At 49.8% G+C, this 19,016-nt stretch overlaps 1 protein-coding gene across 1 annotated transcript in view; it reads left to right on the top strand.

The window, feature by feature from the left end:
* EXOC4 (exocyst complex component 4) overlaps positions 1-19,016 on the top strand; it is a 113,240-nt gene that overhangs the window by 41,318 nt on the left and 52,906 nt on the right. Inside the window, exon 10 of the mRNA XM_032954491.2 lies at positions 3,449-3,545. Within this exon, the coding sequence (XP_032810382.1) occupies positions 3,449-3,545 (97 nt within the window). The remainder of the gene's footprint in view (positions 1-3,448; positions 3,546-19,016) is intronic.

Here is a 19,016-nt window from a genome sequence, read left to right on the forward strand (position 1 = left end):
TAGCGCCAGGCCGTGGAGTAGGGAAATTAAGGAAGAGCCAATGAGCTCGGCGAGCGATGGGGCAGCAGCGGAGGAAAGGGAAGGAGACTCTGGCTGGATGTCCCACTTACCGGAGGTTTCTGCTTTTTGATTTGCCAGCTTGATTTATCAGATGTTCGGCATCCTGCTTTAAATCCGCGCTGTCAGGTCTGGATTAAGGGCACGCGTGACTCTGAGACAGGGATAGTGTTATGGGCCAGCCCTACGGCCCCAATAAATGAAGTGTGCTGCCATCTTCCTGCTCTCCCACAATGGTCCTGGTATCCGCAGGCTTACACCCAGCTGCAGGCATGCATTAATCGGCCTCTGATGATGAACAGCGAACTCTGGGGTCGGTCTGTCCCTGAGACAATTACAGTCGGCAGTGAAGATGTGCTCAGAGAGAATTTCTACTCCAAGCGAGAGTTTCCAAGAAGTGTGATGAGAAGGAAGGTGGCGTATGTGGGGCACGTCCTGAGAGGCATGAAGATGATAGCCCCAGAGACAGTGGAAGGAGGGAAAGGGCGGACAAGGAAGGGAATGGATCGATTGGTGGGACAGTGTGAGACAGTTGGGACAGTGTGAGACAGTTGGGACAGTGTGAGAAAGCCGGTAGGACAGTGCAAAGCTGTTGGTGGGATACTCTTAGGCGGTTGGACGAGGTTCTCCGTGGGAGACGCTGAAAGATAGCGAAAGTTGGAACGCATCCATCATGCTCATCTTCAATCATGAGGATGACTAGATAGACAATTCAAATGTATTCTCCTCAAGATAATGCTCTGATATATTTCTGTGAGCATTAATAATTTGGTATTTATGCAATTAGGGTGATAAGGGGAATGATATTGTACAAATGAGTTGGGGGCAATGACAAACAAGAAATGGTAAAAGAAGAGATTTCAAAAGTAATCGATTGCTCTTTGAATTGAACTCTCACCTCTTGGCCGTGCCAGCCGAGGCAAGCACCGCATAAAGGCCACGAGCTTTTGCACTCGCTGGACCCCCCGCTTTGGATCTCACTTCTTCCGAAGCTACTGAAGGACAAAGACGTCTCTTTCTCTCTCAAAATTCAAACGTGACCTAAACACTCGCCTTTTACCTCGCAGATGCGTGGTGCGCGAGAGATGTTTTTTGACGTGACGGCAGCTTCTTTAAATGTCTGATTGTTTTGTTTGAATCTAAACGTGACAATTCATCGAAGGGCCGTTGGTGGGTGGCGATGCGGGTGGAGAGTTTTTTTACGCGATTATAAATAATATCTCCTTGTGTTCATCAAGCGATTCGGAAATTAGCAAAACCATCAAGAGGGTGGCAGCACTCGTGCGCGTGCGTAGCGTGCGTTCGCTCATGCACGCGCGCACACGCGGGAGGGGGACGGGTGTGTGCGCTCGCTCGCTCGCTCTTGCACGCGTGGGCCTCACGTTAAATATTGAAGCATATTCGTAATATTTCAAGGGAAGCCAGTGGAGGCGCGGCAAGAAAGGAGAGGAGACGGCAAAACGCCCATTGCAGGAAATCACGGCGTATTAAAATGATCTGCTCGCACCGCGCTCCGCCTCTCGCCTTTGTCACCGGCTATACCGTTGCGGCTTCTATCTTGACAGCACAACATTTCTTCACTTTCCATTATAACCGTGTTCGGCGCCAGCATTTGTTTAGCCCCTGTCTGTCCTCGCCATCGCAGAGACGGTATCGCTTCGTGCCGAGCCGCTCGGGGACTGTCATTTAAGAGTGTCACTCCGATTCTTAATTCCTGTTTTTGTTTATTTTCGTCGTTCGTCTTTGGCACAATGAACGGCTGATTATCCATCCCGCGAGTCGGGGCGACCACAACCTTGGCTCGTGAGAGCGAAATAAATAAAATAAAAAACGCGGCGTTATAGCGTTAACCCCTTGCGTGTCGCAGGGACGTGCGCTGCCGCGTCCCCCTACGATCCCGTGGGAGAGAGCGGGCCGCTCGTCCCCCGAACCTCCGCGCGCGTCGCACCAAGGTCGGACAAATTTAGCGGAACGGGTTTTAGCGCCGGAGCGAGCAAGACTCCGTCGACCCTGCCGGTGCTCGCGCGACGTCCGTTGGGGGCGGCCGAGACGCGTGTGTCGCGCGCTGGCCGAGGCCCACCGGGTTTCGGTAATTGCCCCTCGCCCAGTGCCCAACGCCCCGTCGAGTCGCAGTCTCGCTTGCGCCACCGCCGTCCACTGGCGCGTGACGGTTTCAAGGTGAAAAAGCGGAGGTCGCAGGTGGAGAGTGAATACACGAGACCCTTTTTTTTAGGAGTGTTTTTTTTTATGTTTTCTACGTAAAATTTAAAAAAGAAATAAATTCCAGTGAAGCGCAACTCCCAGGGGTTCGCCTGTCAGTCGGGTCGCGACACGTGTTTTGTAAGTGCGCGTGAAGTTGTGAATATTCATGGAAGATTTTTTTTGTCAAGCTTCAAAGCCCTTCCCCCCACCTCCTCCGCCGCCACCCTCCTACCTCCCACTCATCCACCTTGTTTGAAGGTTATTGTCTTGCGCGGTGGAGGAGGGGGGGAAATATATAATAAATAAACACAACAAGACTAGACAAAACAATCGGCTACGGAAATTCTAAATGACCTAGCCGTGTATCTCCGTCGTTCCCCGTGTCCCCGCTGGAACCGGCAACAAAGCGAATTATTGCCATTGTAATAAACACATTTCATGTCGCGCAATCGCGTACGGGCCCGTTCCACTCCGACCTCATTAAATCAGAATTTACACATTTCATTTCCCCAGCTCCACCCACGGGGGCTTTACCGCCACGTGCCACGGGGCCGCGCCGCCACTCGCCCGCCCGCCCGCCCGCCCGCGTACACCACGAGATATTGCCTCTGGATTTTTTTTGCCCTTTTTTTCACCGCGCGCAGTTTTTTTTTTGGGGCCGCTGTAATTATCAGCGCTGATGAGTCCTCGGCCGGAGCACCGGGGGCAGGGCATCGAGCCTTATCGCCCATCCCCACGTGTGCCCCCTCTGACACATCCAATTTCCACGGGTTTGGAGCAAAAGGGACCCCGGCGTGTGCGATAGGTGAGACCGTGTGTTTTGTTTAGCACCGGCTCGCGCCCGGACCCTCGGCATCTAGACGCCGGGGCTGCGATGGTTTCCGCAGCGCCGAGCGCCGGTCTGCGGCGCCGGTCAGGGATGCGCGGCCCCCGTCATGACCCGCGTCCCCCCCCCCTTCCCCCTCACTTAAACAACCACCGTGGTGAGGGCCTCTTAGCCACTGGAGACGTGTGAGAGACAGCTACTGCTGCAGCCGATAGCAAAAGATTACAGCTTGTATTCCCAGAGTGAAGGTGCGGAGAGTGTGCACAGCTGCCCCCGCACACCTCCGCCCGCCTCTGTGCTCACCTCCACTAAACATCACCCTTTTCTCTGCTCCCTCCCTCCCACACGCCCTCCCCGCTTCAGGTGGAGCGGATGACAACCTGATCGAAGGCGGAGGGGTGCAGTTTGTGTGCAAGCCAGGCGCACGGAACATCACCGTCATCTTCCACCCACTCATGAGGTGAGAGATAGGCTCCCTCCCTCCCTCGCTAACGCTCACACATACCGACGTGCGCACTTAGACCTCGCACTGACTGCATGGTAGCCACTGGGGAGGCAGATGGTGAAACGGATGTGGAAACACGTGCACACGTGTGCACACACCATAGCCATAGCATCACACATGACAAAGATCCCCTGTGTACTTCTTCACAGGCTGTTACGACAAAGTGGTTTCAGTGAGTGAAGGTGGTTTTGGAACCAACGCCATGCTTGGCCGCATTTATCTCCCCAGTGGTGGCGTTTGTTTACACAGCACATCAGGTACCTTTTTTGGGCTGAGTTCACCTCGGGGGTGGCCAGGAGAGGTTCACGTACCACTTGGCACAGATGTTATCCTTGGCCCGGAATTGGAATGATGAGGTCACTGCGTTCATCATGCTGTGCACGAGTGATTGCCCCATCGCTCCCCGCATACACACAAGACAAAGATCCCCCATATAACCATAGCAAACTGTAGGAGCAAGTGCTATTAGTGGGCACCTATGAAGACTGGCATGGCACACGATGGGGCGGTGGCCAGGACCATGCCAGCCACCTTCTTCTTCTGAGTAGTGATGTTTACATTTTGCACAAAGTACTTATTTGAGGCTGAGTCGACCTAGGGGAGGCCCAGGACCGGTTCAGGTAATCGTCACTGGTGTTAGCCGTGAACGAGGATCGAACTCGGGGTGCCACCACCCCCACACACACACAAACACACACACAAACATACTTAATCCTGCATTATGTGAGCAGACGAAATCACGTAATTACACCTTCACGCGTGTTTTGAGAATCCACACAACGTGCGCGGAGGCACTGAGCAGAGCAGCCCATGAATGTTATTAAAAGTGCCTTGGTCTCCTCCCGCGTTTAAACGTACATAGTATACCACGGTAGCAATGCTATAAATCTTTCATTGTGGTGGTGGGGATTTAGACTGAATACCTCAACAATTGTGGGTGAGGAAAGACCTCGCCAAGACGACGCTTCCCCAGCCCGGGTGATGTCATATCTGGCCCTTCCGAATACCGCCGGCGGTATTGATAGTGACAGCGGTCGTGGTCGTAGTAGCAGTGTCCTTTATTTAGCTAGGAGATGGGATGCAGACCCCTTGTGTTACGTCAAGTCACAGAAAGTTTTAAAACATTTTAAATCCAACTAAATCTAGACTATATTCAGCAATTGCAAGTGACATTGTTAGAGGATAAGCAGAAAAGGTGAAATTCACTCAAAAAAGTGAAACATACAAGAAATTGAATGTGGGGTGGAGCGGTGGCGTGTTGGTTGGCTGAGTTCAGTTTCTTTTCAAGGCCAACATCAGTGGCTTGTTTTATCTGAACCAGTCTAGGGTTCCAATCCATTCTCAGCACGCACTGACCAGCGTGGTGAAGTATGGTCAAACAATCCCCATGACCGAAACAATCGGTGAGGCCTTTATCCAGGAGTGGATTGATAAAGGAATGTAAATAATATTTTTTCATTATTTTCACTCATTATCATGAATACTTCTACTGAGCTGTGTTTGTAATGAGAGCACTTGGGATTCCAGGCAGACTAGGTTCATATCTCTGAGGCTGGGATTAAAGCCAGACATATCCAACAAAACTAACCTCTCTCACTTAGTTTGCCTGTAGGGGTTTATGATTTATATGTTTAATCCCAATCGAGTAATTTTCAAATTGGTCAAATGTGGACCCTGACACCGGCAGACAATGGCCTACTGCTGTGTGGAGCAGACGGCGCATATTCACACAGCAGTTACACCACAGTAATAACTAGGGCGGGCCACCGGGGTCGAACCGTGAACCACTGCAACATACCACTCGCAGCATACCACTCATTCAGCTGAGTTGAGCTCGTGGTCTGGGTAAGCCTAAGAGCTTTTATACACACATTGCTGCATGCTTTTGTGTGTAGTTAAATCTACCAGCATGGGTGTGCATCTTTAGTACACATCAATACAAATCCGAGACCTTTGTGCTTTTAAGTTAAGTTTCATGCAAGGCCGCAGCTCGTATCTCTAGCCGTGTCACCGGGCCTCCCCACGCCCCCCTCCCCCCCTCGCAGTTCCACGGCCCCCACCCCTGCCGAGTGATGGAGCCGACATTAATTTGCGTTTTAATGAGCTTAGGATTGGGGGAAGATTTCATTACATCCTCATTAAAGCCCTTCTCCGTGCGGGTGACCATGGGATGACGAGACTGCGGTGCAACAGGTTTAACCCCTCGCTCGCCGCAGCCGGTGCTACTGGGAACCAAGGCGGCGGTGGAACCTGGCAGGGGCTGCATGGCGGCCGGTCGCTCGGTGGCGTCCCCTCATCCAGCAGCGGACTGTAGAAAGGGCCGCACTTATTCATTATGGCATTCATTACAGTATAAGTATATATGATATATTTATTTGTATGTGTATGTTTGTCTCTATATATGTATACCCGGGCTGTATGTTGCATCTGTGTGACACCAGTTCAAAGCGTGTTACTCATGAGAAGAGTGACGGTGAGGTTTGGGTGGGCCAGCCACGACGTTACGGCACTCGAGTGATGTCACTGACGTCACTGCCCCACAGCTTTATAACTCGTTACTGCAGCAGCAATGTCGCTCAAATGGCTTTGATGGACCTCCTAACAACGGTTTCAAATAATTTTTTGCATTAACGAAGCTGTAGACCGGTATATGCGCAGCCTGTTAGGTGGATATTCTGCAAGGTCATAGCTTTCGGTTGTTTGGGTTTAAACTGTTTTCAATGATAAATCGTTGAAATATTGCTCACCCGGCATCATCGGCACAAGAGTCGTTTGTTTGTCATTGAAAAAAAAACAATGGGTGCATTTGTAGCCGTCTGTGTTGAGTTCGGAGAATCAATTCGATGGCACCTGGGGTCATCAGACAGATTCCATTTGTGCCTGGTGCAGAAGCGTGCGGGATTGGGCAATGACCGGTGATGTGAGTGATGGATCGCACCACTTAAAAAGGAGACTCGCATAGAGGCCCAAATTCTCACATAAAGAGCAACAGACTTCCATAGAGACCCATGCATTAACAGAGACCCAGAGACGCATTTCGACATAGAGACCCATGCATTCACAGAGACCCAGAGACGCATTTCGACATAGAGACCCATGCTATGCAGCACAATGTGATGCTGCATAGCACTTCACCGCAGTCACAATTAGGCAACTCTCAATATCCCCCACTTAAGGAGGAGGTAGCCGCTCCTGCCACATGTCGTTCTAACACGGTGGTTAACTGCAGAGTCCAGGGAATTGGAGACTAGGAGAAGCTGGGAATTTCTATCACTGACGTGCATTCAGGTAACACTATTCAGTTTCTGCAAAAGCTACTAGCACATAGGGTGAACTGTCGGACAACGTGGCGTCGAACAGTACGTGGCGCTACAAACCCAACACATGTCGGGGAGCCATAGAGCACAACCACAAACACCTGCGCAGTAGGGGCGGTTCTTGCGTTGGATATTTATGCCCAAGGGAGTCGTTGGATCCTGAGTGGCGGCTGCTCGCTTGCTCTCCGGGTGCCCTGGCCTGGCCCCGGTGTGGGTGGCAACTCAGCCGGGAGTCTCTCCGCCTTCTCGCGTCTTGTTCGTGAGCGGCCGTGGTACAACTTCCTCGAGGAGAGGTCGCGAGAAGCGCAGGGCACCGACGACAACGGTGAGCGATGTGGTTCACGTGGCAACGATGGCGATGATGATGATGATGGCATGGTGCCCGGAGAGAGGAGCACGGGGAACGAAGGAGTTAAAGTCTTAATGAGTAAAGCTGCCGGCCTTTGGCCTGGGATGAGAATTTTCACTTAGATTGCAAATGGCTTTTTTTTCACCCAAGACATTCATCAATGAGTGATTGTTTTGCTGATGAGCAGAGAAAGGTAGAGGCGTGAGACCCAACCAGGAATAAATGAAGATTAAGAAGGTAAGGTGAAAGTTTTTTTCCACTTCCCCCCCAGCCCCCCGATCCCCTCTCCCTTTTGGATGAAGATTAAAAACAATGGCTTTAATCAAGCACATTGTCGAGGAGAAAATGCCACCAGATGCTCATTACGCCGACGCTTTCGCGCAGCGGAGTTGGTCCCGTTGGATTACCCGCGTGTGTGCGCGGCTTGCGTTGTTTTTGTTCCCTCGTCTCGCCCCGAGCAATCCTCTCGTTCCGTGGGCGACGTGGCCCATTGCTTGGGTGGCGCAGGCCAGCAGTGGTATCTGTAATCCCCCCCCCGCCCACCGGCGGAGAGCACAGGATGAAAAAGAGAAACTCTTTACTCTTCAAGGCCCCAAGCCAAGGCGCCCCGAATGCGAAAAACGTGAAGATGAAAAGCTGTTCCCTTCCCTATTCCAGTTTATTTATTTTCTCGAAGAATTAAGGGGACAGATTGGGCCTCATTACCACACTACATACCTGACTTGATAACATTTAATCAAAAGAGCAGTGCGAACTGGGAAACGTTAGATGTGTTGAATAAATAACATACATAATGAAATTATACAAAATAAGAAATAATTGTATTATATTAATTTATAAATAAACTGCTTACAAATGTGTGAGAACGTATCAAAGATATTTCAAATGTGAGATAGAAATCCATGTTTAAACAGAAAATCGCCGGGAGGCACACTTTGCTCCCCTTGCAGTACTTTCAAGATTGGTGTTTGTAATAATAATATTACGCAGCAATCATCTCTGCCGGGGGCCGGCTATTCAAAAGCCCCGGCGCCCCTGTCCATCAGTCAGCCGCGACGCCGTCCCTTTCAAACGGCGCCTCCCGCCGCCGCAGGTGAGGAGGAGTTGTGCCGCCGCTCGGGGCTAGCGGCGCGCCGAGCGAGAGCAAACCAGTCGATCCGTTCATCTCCGCCCAGGGCCTGTATGCTCGACAGCGTTCGCACTACACTCTATTTATTTCTGCGATGGCCAACTTTCTCCCCTCCCCCTCCCCTCCCCTCTCCGCTCCCTCTGCCTCCACTGCTTCCTTCTACCCCCCCCCCTTTCCCCCGCGCACCCTCTGCCTCGTGGTTTCTCTCCCAGTAACTTTGTTGCTCGTGCCCTCCGTGCACTTCCCCTCCTGCCTGCGGCTGTGTGGATGCGTGCCGCGTGGAACAGCCAATTTACCGTGAAATCTAGGTCTTGTTTTGCGCTGAGGTTGAGGGGTCTGTGCCGCGGGAGGGAGAGAGCGGTCTGTGGGGTTTTTTTTTTATCCATTTTTGTCTGTTTTTTTTTCTTCTAAAATTATTTGATGCACATTAGAGGGAACAGCTTGTATAAAGTGGGAGACATATGTCCACTAAAAGGCAAAGTGTTCCCGCATCCTCAAATCCTGGTGCCCGCCGGTGCCGCTTTTGTTTTTCCATTGTGCACGCATCCGGTAGCACTTGTAGGCCAGTGCTGTACGTTGAGCACTTGCTGTGAGTCCACAGTTGCTTGTGTCAATGTGGATTCGTGTGCTGGGCACGGAGAACACACGGCTGTCCGAGTCTTTGTTCGGTCTTCTCACAGTCGGCTCGGACTTCACTTGCGGCCGCTAATAAAAAATGCGCCACTTGAGGTGGCGCGGTGGCTCCAGGGGTCAGAGGGTGAGGGTTTGAACGCGATCAGAAACCCGTGATCACAGCCGCTCTCTCGGGGAGCGGCCAGTCGATGCTCTCTGCCCAGTCGCGAAGTAGCGTGCACGTCGTCATCGATTATATTGATTGTTTGATCTCCTTCATTTGTAATCGAAGGATCGCAGAAGTTTAGGACTCTTGGAACGGAATCCGGTTCGGTTTCAGTGGCGATTGAGCCAAACCGATGGGCACGTGCACGCACAGTGCATTCCGCAGTGATGAGTCACGTGGTTTCCGTTGCCAGGCACCAACGGCAGGGCTCGGTGGTCATTGCGTAGTCCATTCAAATAGACACGAAGACGCACACACACACGGGGATGAACTATCTTATTTTTTTATTAGAGATTTCAAAATCTTAGGCAAAGCAATAATTGACTTTTATATATAATTGCTTTACATCCGATTAACTGCCGTGCAGAAAAATGCAAATTGACAACTCTAGTTATAAAGGGTAATCCATTTGTAGATACAGTGAGGGAAAAAAGTATTTGATCCCCTGCTAATTTTGTACGTTTGCCCACTGACAAAGAAATGATCAGTCTATAATTTTAATGGTAGGTTTACTTGAACAGTGAGAGACAGAATAACAACAACAAAATCCAGAAAAACGCATGTCAAAAATGTTATAAATTGATTTGCATTTTAATGAGGGAAATAAGTATTTGACCCCTCTGCAAAACATAACTTAGTACTTGGTGGCAAAACCCTAGTTGGCAATCACAGAGGTCAGACGTTTCTTGTAGTTGGCCACCAGGTTTGCACACATCTCATGAGGGATTTTGTCCCACTCCTCTTTGCAGATCTTCTCCAAGTCATTAAGGTTTCGAGGCTGACGTTTGGCAACTCGAACCTTCAGCTCCCTCCACAGATTTTCTATAGGATTAAGGTCTGGAGACTGGCTAGGCCACTCCAGGACCTTAATGTGCTTCTTCTTGAGCCACTCCTTTGTTGCCTTTGCCGTGTGTTTTGGGTCATTGTCATGCTGGAATACCCATCCACGACCCATTTTCAATGCCCTGGCTGAGGGAAGGTTCACACCCAAGATTTGACGGTACATGGCCCCGTCCATCGTCCCTTTGATGCAGTGAAGTTGCCCTGTCCCCTTAGCAGAAAAACACCCTTAAAGCATAATGTTTCCACCTCCATGTTTGACGGTGGGGATGGTGTTCTTGGGGTCATAGGCAGCATTCCTCCTCCTCCAAACACGGCGAGTTGAGTTGATGCCAAAGAGCTCCATTTTGGTCTCATCTGACCACAACGCTTTCACCCAGTTGTCCTCTGAATCATTCAGATGTTCATTGGCAAACTTCAGACGGGCATGTATATGTACTTTCTTGAGCAGGGGGACCTTGCGGGCGCTGCAGGATATCAATCCTTCACGGCGTAGTGTGTTACCAATTGTTTTCTTGGTGACTATGGTCCCAGCTGCCTTCAGATCATTGACAAGATCCTCTCGTGTAGTTCTGGGCTGATTCCTCACCGTTCTCGTGATCATTGCAACTCCACGAGGTGAGATCTTGCATGGAGCCCCAGGCCGAGAGAGATTGACAGTTCTTTTGTGTTTCTTCCATTTGCGAATAATCGCACCAACTGTTGTCACCTTCTCAACAAGCTGCTTGGCAATGGTCTTGTAGCCCATTCTAGCCTTGTGTACGTCTACAATCTTGTCCCTGACATCCTTGGAGAGCTTTTTGGTCTTGGCCATGGTGGAGAGTTTGGAATCTGATTCATTGATTGCTTCTGTGGACAGGTGTCTTTTATACAGGTAACAAGCTGAGATTAGGAGCACTCCCTTTAAGAGTGTGCTCCTAATCTCAGCTCGTTACCTGTATAAAAGACAACTGGGAGCCAGAAATATTTCTGTTTGAGAGGGGGTCAAATACTTATTTCCCTCATTAAAATGCAAATCAATTTATAACATTTTTGACATGCGTTTTTCTTGATTTTTTTGTTGTTATTCTGTCTCTCACTGTTCAAGTAAACCTACCATTAAAATTATAGAATGCTAATTTTTTTGTCAGTGGGCAAACGTACAAAATCAGCAGGGGATCAAATACTTTTTTCCCCTCACTGTACCCTGCTAAAATATTACTGGAGACATTCTAGAGACATCAACATTTTTATTTCAAAGCCTCTACACTACTCCCACCGATATGAATACACGTATTACTTGATTATCTATACGCTTTTTCACCGAGGAAAGCCTCACCGAGTCTCAAGGCTCATTTTTCAGGAGGGTCCTGCCCAGTGTTTGCAGTCGAGTGCGCGACGTTGCTGTGTTTACTCCCAAGCGAGGGATTTGCAGGGAATTTTTCAAAATTGGGATGCATTGGGATGTTTTGTGTGTTTACGAGCTAGAGGAGGAAACCGGAGAACCTGAAGAACACCCATGCAGAGGGGGAAAATATACAAACCTTGTGAAGAAAAGTGTCTGAGTTGGGAATCTAGCCCAGGAATTCTTGCTGCGAGGCACAAGTGTTACCACTGCGCCACCACCCTACCGCTCTTTAAATAATTTCCCGGCCACCTCTGTAGGATACGTAGCCATCGCTTTCACGATATCAGTGACTTGTTGAGATGAAAATCAGAGAGGATCATTAGCATTCGGTGGGAGCCCTGTGAACAGACCAAACCGTGGTTGATATTATTTTTTCGTTCCTCCTGCCTCCCACATCGAGCGCTCAGGCGAACGAACCGACCGAACGTCCACGCTCGCGTCTTTCAGCGCGCAGAGCTCCCCCCGCTTTACGGGAAGACTTAAGACGGCCGCTTCCGCTGGTACAGCGGTGGCGGCACGATGAATCACGCGGTTCCTCTCCCGCGCCAGAGTAAACGTGGAGCGGGAGCCAAGGGCCGAGATGGAAGCGCTCGTCCTGCGAGGCTGTCGAGAAATTCATACCAGATGCCAGCGCCGATACGCATTAATAACAACCGCACGACGTCCGATCCAACCCACCGCCATCCATTTGTTATGTAATAATAATAAATGATATAATGCTCCTGTGTAGAGCTTCTTTGGTCCATCCACTGCTCATTGAGGGCATTGATCATTGCCAACTTGTCTTTGGCTTCCGACAGGATGAGGCTACCTCGTGTCATCTGTACCCTTTCTTTAACCAGGAGACGACACAAACCCAGTGATACGCATGACACAGCAGTGGCTCTCTTGCAAGGGTGAGCTGCATTACGTCGATACCTGGGGTGTCTCTGATTTGTTTCTTTGTTTTATTTACACCGTTGCTGCGCATTATGCACAAATTACCAAGTGGCCGTCAACAAGCTGTGCCGTCAAAGTGCTAGTAAGAGTGAAGCACCGTTTCTTGAATTGAGCAAGATTTTTATAAAAGCTTGGGGGGAAAGCGACGGTGAACGTGGATTCAGTTAATCATCCTTACAAGACGACAGTCTCCCAGCTCTCCCTGTGCCAGAGACCAAGAGACTCAAGGAAGTTCTTTATCAATACACTGCTGGATGAGGGCCTCCCCACGCCGTGCGGGTCGCCAGAGTTAGTTTATCTTATACCGCAGCCACGCTGGTCAGCACGGGCTGGTAATGGTGGGAAACATAGTCGTGGGCACGCACAAGTGCAGTACAGCATTAGATCGGTCGCGTCTGACGGTGGTTAAATATTTGAACCGTGATAAGCAGGAGATGCATATGAAATGTTACCCAAAAGAACACAAAAAGTGACAGGCGGCCCTGGCATATAAAATGTAACAATATCACATCAATTAATATTCATGTGCAGGGTACAAATGCCCGATATGCGGGCGGCGTAATGCTCACAAATGGGAACGCATCTCATTGATAACTTGCGCGCTGTAATGGATTATTTTGTAAATCGGTTCATTAAACTGAGCTCCGTATTGACTCCTAAAGAAGCAGCCGTGAGCTTTTTATTAATTTTTTTTCATTCTCAGCTGCTACAGAAAAAGAGACGGAACTACTTGTGCGAGAGACGAGGTCACGGGAGCAGCACAGACTTTAAATTCGCAGAATCCCGCGCACCGTGTCCTAATTAGTGGAGCCAGTGGAAAACTTTTTTCCGCACGGCAAGGTAGGGGGTGTTAGGGCAAAAGCGCAGCCCTGCAACGGCTCTCTCGCGCCACCGCTGGTGGAAGCAAGTCAAGCCAATTTTATTTTTGTTTACATACGTGGCATCTTTGTGGCACACACCTGCCACTCAAAGCGCCATCACATTAAAAGTCAACACAAACAATAAATATAGATTTGCATGCTATCTACAATTCAAAGGGACCTCCATTGCAGGGAGCTCTAGAGAGGGACCATCTGGAGGGTATATGTGGCCTACTCTTCTATGCTGACCCAGACATCTTGGAAGAGGTGGCAGTACCCACACTTTACCCCACGTGACTTACTGATCGACCACCTATACTGTTGGGTGGACAGAGGCGGTGGGCAGAATTTAAGAAACTTGCCTGGAGAAAATACAACTCCTACACACCATGGGATTCATAAGGTCACCTAAAATGGGTTCATGAACCTACTTTCTATATTGGCATCTATTTTCCACCTTTGCGGTGAGGCATCCGCAGCAGGTTTGGAAATTTTAACGAATGTCTACGTATTTATGATCCAGCGGTTACTGATTCGTTCCACTCACTCACCGGCGGTCAGTCACCTCCTTATCACTCTTCTGTCACTACTACTACCATGGTCACTGTTACAGTGAACTTCACTCGTTGATTCCTGCTCCCATTTTGAGAACTCATCCACCACAGTGCAGGGCACAGCAACACACTCAACCATCCACTCACCTGCTTACATTCTCAACCACTCACCCACTAACCCACTCACGCATTCACCCACCCACTTACCCACCTACTCACCACACTGCAGGTCACAACACGTCTCTCTATCTGCTTCTTCTTTTGCATTGCACTGCTCCACTTCAGAATTTCCTCCCAACATCCCTTTTTCCAAGCTCTTCAAAAATAACTTTTTTTTTCATTCAAGAAAAGTATTAACTCTCACTTTTTAGAACTTTGATGGTGCTGTTTGTTGCTGGTGGCTTTACGTTTGGGCCTGTGCTAAGCAACATTGTTAAAGGATTTTGTTTTACCCTTGCCTCCAAAGCATTCTGTGTGCCCCCATTACTATTAACAGGCTTCATGCTCCACCTCCGCTAGTTGCTACCCCCCCCACCACCGTCCCCCCCCCCCGTTTGCCCCGCCCCCGGCCCCCCTCCGCATCGCCAGAATTATTCTCACTTCTGTGCCCACTTAGCGTGGCTCCCATCAACATCCTGCGCCCATGACTATGTAATTGTTAATTTAATCTGCTTTTACAGTGTTATTAATATGGCTGCTCTTATTGTTGTTGATGCTGTCTCGTTGCGAGCTGGTGTTAGTTATTTTTAATGAGCGACCGTCGCGAATATTAACGACCCCGAGAGAGCGAACGAGCGGTGCGTTTACGCGTTTGCCACAACGCCGCTTCCAACTGCGGTTGAACGTGCCGACGGATTTTGTTCCATCCGTCCGTCTGTCGATGTTGTCCGTCTGTCGATGTTGTACGTCTGTCGATGTTGTACGTCTGTCGATGTTGTCCGTCTGTCGATGTTGTACGTCTGTCGATGTTGTACGTCTGTCGATGTTGTACGTCTGTCGATGTTGTACGTCTGTCGATGTTGTACGTCTGTCGATGTTGTACGTCTGTCGATGTTGTACGTCTGTCGATGTTGTACGTCTGTCGATGTTGTACGTCTGTCGATGTTGTACGTCTGTCGATGTTGTACGTCTGTCGATGTTGTCCGTCTGTCGATGTTGTACGTCTGTCGATGTTGTCCGTCTGTCGATGTTGTACGTCTGTCGATGTTGTCCGTCTGTCGATGTTGTACGTCTGTCGATTTTGTACGTCTGTCGATGTTGTGCGTCTGTTGATGTTGTATGTCTGTCGATGTTGTACGTCTGTCGATGTTGTCCGTCTGTCGATGTTGTACGTCTGTCGATGTTGTCCGTCTGTCGATGTTGTACGTCTGTCGATGTTGTACGTCTGTCGATGTTGTACGTCTGTCGATGTTGTGCGTCTGTCGATGTTGTACGTCTGTCGATGTTGTACGTCTGTCGATGTTGTACGTCTGTCGATGTTGTCCGTCTGTCGATGTTGTACGTCTGTCGATGTTGTCCGTCTGTCGATGTTGTACGTCTGTCGATGTTGTACGTCTGTCGATGTTGTGCGTCTGTCGATGTTGTACGTCTGTCGATGTTGTACGTCTGTCGATGTTGTCCGTCTGTCCGTGTAACAATAGGCCACGGTAACTTGCCTAAAGATAAACTAATAGGAACTAAATTGTAGGATTGGTTTGTGTAGCTATTATGGACTTAGCCGAGAAAATATCGGTTCATCTGTTTGCAGGGTCGTCCAACTTGGAAATGAAGGATTATGCATGGTGGGCAGGAAGATGGCGTAAATCCGCACGATGTCACCCCGTGAAGTCGCATGCTAAAAAAAATAACGAACCGTGCTTTTATTGTAAACGGCCTCTGGACGCTTGCTTTCCTGCGCGCCGAGTGCAGGCACTCCCGTTTTTATCGCTAATTAAATACCTCCTTGATCAAACCGCATGTCCAAAAGTGTTAAAGAACTCATGCATTAGCACGATTTGTTGTTTTATTTTTTGTTCGTGTTGCGTCATCGCATTTCATCACGACTCGGCGACGTTCCTCCTTTTTCCTGTCGGCTCCGTCGCCCCGTGGGTCTCAAGTGGAGCCTGCCGGGGGAGATGGGGCTGGTACTAAGTGCTGGAATTGCAAGCGGAGGGCAGGGTGCGATGCCAACCTCTGCCAACACGCATTTGAGTCGCGCCCCCCGCGCTCTCACTTGTTGGGTGGCGGGATTCGGACCCACGTCTCGGCGGCACTGGCTCGGTGCTTCCACGGTGCTACCACGTGACATCTCCGAGCCAGGGAATGCATTCATCCAGCAGTGGATTGACATGGCTATAACCCAGATTCGCACATTTCAGTAAGCCGGGGCATCGCTTTGCAGGCAGATGAGCAGGGTTCACTTGCCGTGAGCTTCATGTGACGTCTATATTTAGCACAGAGCTTTTAACTGCCTCCAAATAAAGGTCATTGATTGAGTTTTGAAGGTGATGTTACTGAAGACAGATTGGCTGCCTAGTCTGGTTTAAAAAAAAAATCCCTTATGGCAACAGACAGCAAATCATTTTTTTTACTTCACCCAGTTAGTACTGTACGTGTTATGAATCGCTGCTGATTGTGTAATTCACGAGGTTTCAAGGGTCCAGTTTTATAATTGACAGATGCGAGTGAACACAGGCGATTGGTGTGCCTTAGCGGTTCTGAAATCTCCCCGAACGGGCGTTAACGAAGACGCAACTGACCCAACCAATCCGCGCTTGCATCTCCCACCTCCCACAGCCATGAAATTCATTAAGGGCCCCAAATTAGCCAAACTGCTCCTGCGTCGCAGGCACTTCAACATCACCTTTGCTTTCACCCCGTGAGTTTGTGAGCGCGAGACGCGCGCTTTAAGTGATCAGCGGACGAGATGAGCTTGGGCAGGAGGCGGGCTCGGATCTTTATTATCGAAGTTAGTGGAGAGAGGAGGGCTGTGTGTTTCACCTTGCCTTTTCATGGTGACAACTGAATTCCTCCGTGAGGCCACCACCTGTTTGTATCGTGACGACCGTGTAGAGACATTGAGAAACAAAGACGAGAACTTTAGTGTTTGCGATGAAGCCGTTCCACATGTGCCGCGGTTTTTGGTTTGCCAGCAATGCCTATGGAAAGTAAAATGTAATAGATTTAAAATCACACGAGGCACCCTCTGTGTATTAGTGTATTTTGAACTTATTTGTCACTGTACGTAGCCAACCGTGCTAATCGGAGGTACGAAATCTGATGGTTAACCGTGACCAATTAATCCGGATTGTGCCCTGTCAGATGTCGGAAACTAAGCAGCTTCGAGCCTGGCGAGTGCTCGGATAAGTGACTGCCACGCACACAAGGGTGCTGTAGACTGCTGCCTGGCTACATAGGCGAGCAGCAGAGGACAGTGCAGTTGAAGCCATTGTTGTACTGCACTTCTGACCAACGTGGTGAAGTGTGGTCTATAACCATCATGGTGTGGAGATGACTTCATCCAGCAGTGGATTGACAAAAGGGCTGTGCATTGCATTTATCGATTCCGGATAGTGAAACAAACTTGAGTCCTGGAAGGAACATGATTTGCCATTTGCGGTAGCTGCTGCTGGTAACAATACTCACACTTTGGGTCACGTGCCTCTCAGCATGCCTCAGAAGCGGCGGCCGTGTGTTGCGAGGGGATGGGGAGGCCTCGCCTCCACAGTTTGTCATCAAAGTTTCTTGCGTGGGGTGAAGGGGGTGTGAGGGGTGGGGAACAGCCGTTGCCAGAGTTATAGATCTTCGTTTTCACCTCAAAGTGGAAAGTGGAACGATGCCTCATCATAATTTATTACGACGGCCGTGTTAAGGTCAGCGGTGTGCACGGCCCATCAACTTGGAACAACGTCCGGCGTAGCGGCGCTTTTATTTTATTTTTTTTGTCTCTTTCAATCACGTGCCGGGCGCGTTTATAGGGCGACAGAGACGACCCTGTCCTTGAAAAACTATTGACGCCACAAGCCAGTGGAGCATGCCGACTGAGAAAAACCACACAAAGGAGAGAGAGAAAAAAATAAAATAACACCTCCCTGGCCCAGTGTGATCGAAATGAACGACCCACGATTTCGACATTCCCTCCAAAGCTGGGGGATGGGGGGGCCCTTCTACACAGGGGTTGCCCCCTCCCCCCCTTTCACATGGGGAGGACTTCGTTCCCCCCGGCTTGGATACACTAAACGAATTGCATTGTGGGTACGGACGGTGCCAGCCTTCCACCCACCAGCGATTCGCTCGGAAAGTGAAATCTCCAGGAGTGGCCACCAGCGCACCTTTCCGCCACGTTTTAAATGTTGGTTCAAATAGATAACGGCGGCTAATGGGCACTAGCGGGGGCGTCGACTCGGAGTAGAACAAGCAGGGAAGCTTTGGGATGACGTGGCATCGAACAAAGTATTGTAGGCTTGGCAGGCTCCCGACTCTCTGCTTCTCATCTGTTTGTGTGGCTCCGTACGAAGTGCCCCCATTCTCACCCCTGCCGAGCGGTCCTCTCGTTTCCCTCTGTACTTTCTATCAGTCTACGGCTAACTCCGCTGTGTCCGTTGATAACGTACAATAACACTATGAAAATCCCTATTTAGTTTATCTACAAACGCGCGCCACCTCATTTGTACAGCGTCTTGAAATGGGGCCCGCTATTAGAAGCCTCACAAGTCTGACTTGTATTGGCATTGCGATAAAATGAGTCGTAGCGGTGGGAAAACTTGTAATTCGCCTTGAGACGTTAAGATGCACACACAGCACCGTCTGCTTCCGTGACGATGTCTACACCGCTCCGTACCCCCCCCCCCCACCACTGCCCCCCCCCATCCTACCCGGGCCACTGATAATGGGGTTTTGGGAGTTGACCCCCAATCTCAACCCTTGACCTGAGCCTTTAATGGTCGCTGGGCTTCCACGGTGGAGCCTGAGGGCCCAGCTACTTGCCGTGACGTTGCTCAAACCAGCCAAGTGTGCAGACAGATCATCGCCATCATCAGCAGTGACCTTTCCACTGCTGAATGAAAGCCTCCTTCCCAAGCTGTTACCACCTCTGACATTTGATACCTTATAAATCCTAATTGTATATTGTTAATAACAATTATAAATTTTAACTTCATTCGGGCCATAACATGCCAAGCCATCACAAAGGTGCTGTTGTGGTAATCTTTAGTCGAGTCAAGGAGCCCCCAAGC

Source organism: Petromyzon marinus, chromosome 14 (genome assembly GCF_048934315.1).
Source record: "Petromyzon marinus isolate PM22_M1 ecotype Great Lakes invasive population chromosome 14, UKy_Petmar_22M1.pri1.0, whole genome shotgun sequence".
In the NCBI taxonomy this organism is placed as follows: Eukaryota; Metazoa; Chordata; class Hyperoartia; order Petromyzontiformes; family Petromyzontidae; genus Petromyzon; species Petromyzon marinus.